Raw genomic sequence first — 5920 nt, forward strand, 5'->3', positions numbered from 1 at the left:
GGGCAGCCGGCAGGAGTCCCCCGTTCCCTGCTCCTCCCCATCATGGCGGATGGCAGCAGGCTCCGGCCTCAGGCGAATGGCGGCGACTCCTCCACTCCCTCACGGACGGCAGCCGTCCCTCCACAGCATAGGCGGCCGGCAGCGAGTTCGTCCACCCCCCCGGCAACTCACTCCAGCCCACCGCCTCGAGCGTCCATGGCGGCAGACTGTTCCACCATGCTCGATGGCACCACGGGCAGCGTGTCCCTCCTTCCTCCCGGGTTTCGGCAGCAATGTAACAAAGTTCGTAGATCAGGAAGAAGGAGGCGGGAACCGGCGAACATTCAAACATAATTTTTAATAATAAAATAAACACAAAACTTACAATAGCGCGACAGCCCCTCACGGACGACTGCCACGCACAAACAAAAACCACAATAACATAAATCCAGGCCTGGTCCTCTCTCGTCCTTCACTGTCGTCACTCCTCCTTTTATCCTTCCGGAGCTCCTCCGTGGGACTCAAGACCGGTGAGTGGTGTAGGTGTCACGCATTATCTTTAACTCCACCGGCCTCGCTCCGTTCCCACAGCTCTCGGCCCCGCCCCACTCATCACAATGACCTCACTCAACTAAAACATGATTGCAAAAGCAAAGTGCAGTATGTACAAACTAAATGTGTTTATCCAGCTTTCTTGTTGTGTTTCTTACTACATGTTGATTGTTTTTAGTAACTTTAATAGTTTTATTGATGTTTGCATATTGTGAATGTTAAAATTGCTGAGTAGTAAGGCTTAAGATCGTCTTATCGCAATGCTCCTTTCACCACAAAGAGTGTTTTGCTCATTTTATAAAAGAAATAAATAAAAATAAAAATCATTACAGACTTAGTAGTTAAAACAGTAGTTAAAAATTCACAGAATTTAAACTTTGCCTAACAATATAACTAATGATGCCATAAAGGAAAATAAGGGATAATTGTGATTCTTTATAGGAAAATAAGGGACAGAATAAGGGATGCTCAAAATATCTGTACTGTACCACATCCTGTACTACACCATTTCCATGTCTGCGGTTAAGTATATGTTTAAAAAGTGGATAAAAGTTTCTCAGAAAAAAAATCATTTTGTTTGCTTAACATATTTATGTACAATTATTCAAAAAGGAATTTTAATGTCATACAAAAAAATGTCACACACATTACACAGAAACCACTGGCCTGTGAAATAGTGAAAGAAGTCATCCCTCAGGTAGATTGCATGTTTGACGAAATCAAAACGCGGACGGTGAAGGGAATTGCAGTCAGCGCTCACTGTGAACAATCCCGATTGACCAGGCGACAGATGATTCCGCTTGGTCATAAAGCCTTCCTCGAATGTGTAAATGGTGATTTGTGCAAAAAGAATCTGGTAGTCATATGGCATATGCCTGCGAATAGGGGACAAACTGCGTTCCGTATAACTTTCATACAGTACGGTTCTTTGATGAATTATATAACTTTACTGGAGCCAGTGAACTTTTGAAGGAATAATTGTAGTTACTACAATTGGATTAGCTGCCTGAAACGTGGAGAGATGTCCGAATCAACAAACATTAACGTGATTATAAATCAGATTATCATTACTTTGTCAGAGTGGATATGAAGCAATGCAGGTCGGCTGTCACCATCCCACCTGTGGGATGCTTGGTGCTCTTTTATTTTGTTGTCCTTTTTCTCTATCAAATATTTTAGTAATCATCAGAAATTATATATTGTTTGAAAGCTTAGAACCCCAAGATCCATCCTGTGCAAACCATTTTGAAATCGGACATTGCGTTACCATTGAAATGGTACTTTAAAATCTTTTGGCGGTCTCCTCCCCCTTAGCTGGCGGTGTCAAGTGTCATATTACAAAATGCATTACGGTCTTTTTCAAACAAAACTTTTTATAATCTTGACATAAAACATATCATTGGAAAGGTCTGAGTCTCAGAATTCCATACATATTTTGTGATAGAAGTAATATATACAAAGAAATCATTTGTGACAGAAAAATGCATTAAAAAAATTCAATGGAGTTTTGATGGCACCCGATGGCTGTTTGTGGTATAACGGCCTAAATAAAATCTCACAATTTTTTTTCATATCAACTTCCAATTTGGAACATAACGTATTTAGACATAAGGTTTTACTTTTTTAACAATTTTAGAGTAAAACCTGTAATGTAAAATATTTATTTAATGTAAAATATAATACAAATTGTACAGTACATTTTCTTTACAGTAAATTTAAACTTCTAGTGCAGAAAATATTTGTCTTTTATTTTGTATTGGGATTTTGTATTTCCGGGTGTTTGGTCACATGGGTGCAGATGGATATTTACTTGATTGTGTTTCCTGTTTGACATGCGTGTGTAAAGGGGATGAGTAGTAGTGATGCAAAGTCCGATTCATTTCCGCGAACCGGTACTTTTCGGACAGATCGGCTCATTGAACCGGTTCAAAAAGCCGATTCATCGGTTTCTGACGTCATCAAGCAATAACGTCTCTACGCATTTCTTTTCTAACAACTCGGTGCCATGTTGTATCAATGAAAAATTCAAATAAGTCATTTGTGTCAACGCATATTAAAAAATAAAGTTATTTGTGTGAAAGCATATTGCTGATTATTGCCATATAATTCACTTAAGTTAATGGTGTTTGTGGTCACAGTTTCATTCGCGGATCCTCAGATATGACTGACTGAGCAATATTGACTAGCCTACAACTATTGTTAAAAGCGCTATCTAAATAAAGGTGACTTGACTTGACTTAAATTAATAACAGTCATAATAAACAAGCATATTTCCAGTACGCGCCAGTTCGTCAACTCACTCATCAGAATCTTCGGTAATCCTCGGCAAACTTCGCCACGGCTAATTCGGTTCTTGTTGAGTCCTCTGTAATCCTCGGCAAACTTCGACAGTTGGTTGAACCGGCTCATTTGGTTCTTTTTGAGAACGTGCTACTTCGGCTTTGTGTCCTGCGTCATCAACCCGGAACTAAAGTTCGATTCAGTTCGTTTTGTGAACCAGCTCAAAAGAACGATTCGTTCAAGAACCCAACATCACTAATTTATAGAGCCTTATGTTTATTTGGTATGTTTCTGTATTTTTTCTGTGGAGGATTGGAAAATATACCTATGATTTGTCTAAAATGTATGTAAATTTAAGATTACAATTTTCACCTGCATTCACAGATATCAAATGATCCCAGTCCTGGTTACAACATTGAACAGATGGCAAAGAAGTGAGTTTCCATGTACTTTAACATACCTAATTTGTGTAAAAGCATTTGTTTGATAGATGTTAATATGCACATTCATTCTTCAGGGGCACCAAGTATATAGATCTGCCATATACAGTGAAGGGTATGGATGTGTCATTTTCTGGGATTTTGTCCTATATAGAGGTGAGATGAATGACTGGGAGATGTCTTTAAATTCTGTTTACACTTCTTTAAATTTCAATAATTATGTTCACATGCAGGATGCTGCTCACAAACTGTTGAGTACAGGTCAATGTATGCCTGAGGATTTGTGTTTCTCCCTACAAGTATGTACTTGAACCTGTGCTTACTATGCTTCCAATAAGAAACATTAATTTGTGATTGTGAAAAGTGACTAAAAATAACACGTGATTGACAGGAGACTGTGTTCGCTATGCTGGTGGAGATCACAGAAAGAGCCATGGCTCACTGTGGCTCTCAGGAGGTTCTGATCGTCGGTGGAGTCGGCTGTAAGTGTTTTTATGCTCATTTGTTTTACATTCGTCTCATAGAAAAGACTGGGTCTCTGTATTGCAGTTTTGTCAGCATCTAAGCATGCGCTTTTTTGCAGGTAACCTGCGACTGCAGGAGATGATGGGGGTCATGTGTAAGGAGAGAAGTGCTCGACTTTTTGCCACAGATGAGAGGTAATAAACATGGCCGGCTTTTCGTTGGTCACTGCTGAAAGAACTCACGACATTCAGTGTCAGTGGTTTTTAATCTCTTCATGTTAAATCGTAGATTTTGTATAGACAATGGAGCAATGATCGCACAGGCCGGATGGGAAATGTTCCGCTCGGGTCACGTCACAGAGCTTTCAGACTCCTGGATTACACAAAGGTAAGCAACTTAACAAATAGCCATCAGAAACATTGGAACAGATTTGGAGAAATTTAGCATTACATCACTTGCCCAAGAATGGATCCTCTGCAGTGAATGGGTGCCGTCAGAATGAGAGATCTCTGTGCACTAGAACATCTAAGCATAAAAACAGTTTTTCCCCATGCCATCTCCATCATAAACAGCTAACACAGAAATGATAACCTGTTTTCTGTAATTCATTTATCCATTTCTAGCAATTGAAATTATGTAAATAGATATGCATATTTTTATTTATACAACTGTACATTAAATAATGCACAAATCTGTACATAAATCTTCTGTTCCAGATTTTACCACATTATTATTATTATAATGTTTTGTTTTTTTCTTTAGTCTTATTTAATTGTTCTTTCTGTTCTAATGTCATGTACTGTATGTATGTATGTATGTAAGTAAGAGCTCCTAAAAAAACAACAAATTCCTTGTGTGTTTGCACACACTTGGCGAATAAATCTAATTCTGATTCTGATTCAAACAGCTGATAAAAACATCACAATAATCCACAAGTAATCCACACTACTCCAGTCCATCAGTTAACATCTCGGGAAGAGAAAAGTTGTGTATATGTAAGAAACAAATCCATCATTAAGGCATTTTAACTTTAAACTGTCACTTCTGTAGTCCATAATAAATAATAATGTTTCCTCCAGTGAAAAAGTCCATCCCCTGTTGTCCTCTCACATCAAAATCCTCCTAAATATTATTTCGGACGATTTTGGGCTGCTTTCATTTTGAGATGATCTATTCCTTTAATAAAACACTTTGCTTTGTGCACATTCCTTTCAGTTAACAATGCTATTTTATCATTAGCCTGCTGATTTTTTTATTGCATGCCGTGATTAAATATAGACCCGAGATAAGAGTTGTTTTTCTTGTTTAGCTGTGACATGATCCTTCATTAATGGTCTATTGTGTTTTTCAGGTACAGAACAGATGAAGTGGAGGTCACATGGCGGGACTGATGTTTGGATTTGGTTATTAAGGAATTTCAGTGGCACTAAATGTCAAGTTGTACTCCTTGATCACATTATACAGCCTCATGAAATATTCAGTTTCATATCCCAGTTAAAGGCAGAATTGTCTAATATTTTTGTAAAAACACTGAATAAAAAATACCTATTGACCTAAAGCCTCAAATCATTTGATTACTTATTATGTGGTGAAGTGCTGAATAAAAGCAGTATTAAACTCACAATCACATTATGCATCACTAAAGGAACAGTTCATCCAAAAATTAAAATTTGCTAAAAACAACATACTTACCCTCAGGCTGTCCAGGATGTAGATGAGTTTGTTTCTTTGTGGGAACAGATTTGTAGAAATGTAGCATTACATCACTTGCTCATCAGTGGATCCTCTGCAGTGAATGGGTGCCGTCAGAATGAGAGACCAAACAGCTGATAAAAAATCTTGACTGATGTTAATTGATGGACTGGAGTGGTGTGGATTACTTGTGATGTTTTTATCAACTATTTGGACTCTGACGGCACCCATTCACTGCAGAGGATCCATTGATGAGCAAGTGATGTAATGCTTTGAAATTAAGTACAGGTGGTAAATCAGAAAGATTATTCAAGACAACAGATTTTTAGGTATGTAACTGAAACACCCGGACTCTACATAGAAAAAGTGATTTGGAAAATGGATGAAAGATCGATTACTGAAATACTAAATATTCACATTTTTATTTTCTATAGATTTATACAAAAACCAAGAGACCATGAAATATTTTAACAAGTTGGTTCATTTTTATTATGCAACACTGTTTGATTAAA

General features: G+C 37.9%; 1 protein-coding gene across 1 annotated transcript; it reads left to right on the forward strand.

Annotated features, from left to right (window-relative positions):
* Window positions 1-3190: 3190 nt before the first annotated feature.
* On the forward strand, window positions 3191-5264 carry LOC107689261 (probable tRNA N6-adenosine threonylcarbamoyltransferase). Its single transcript, XM_016487198.1, has 7 exons — window positions 3191-3245; window positions 3329-3407; window positions 3485-3550; window positions 3643-3733; window positions 3835-3910; window positions 4005-4103; window positions 5068-5264. The coding sequence occupies exons 1-7, from the start codon at window positions 3235-3237 to the stop codon at window positions 5105-5107; spliced, it is 462 nt and encodes a 153-aa protein (XP_016342684.1). The 5' UTR covers window positions 3191-3234; the 3' UTR covers window positions 5108-5264.
* Window positions 5265-5920: the final 656 nt, after the last annotated feature.

Source organism: Sinocyclocheilus anshuiensis, unplaced genomic scaffold, assembly GCF_001515605.1.
Source record: "Sinocyclocheilus anshuiensis isolate Anshui unplaced genomic scaffold, SAMN03320099.WGS_v1.1 scaffold1323, whole genome shotgun sequence".
NCBI lineage: Eukaryota > Metazoa > Chordata > Actinopteri > Cypriniformes > Cyprinidae > Sinocyclocheilus > Sinocyclocheilus anshuiensis.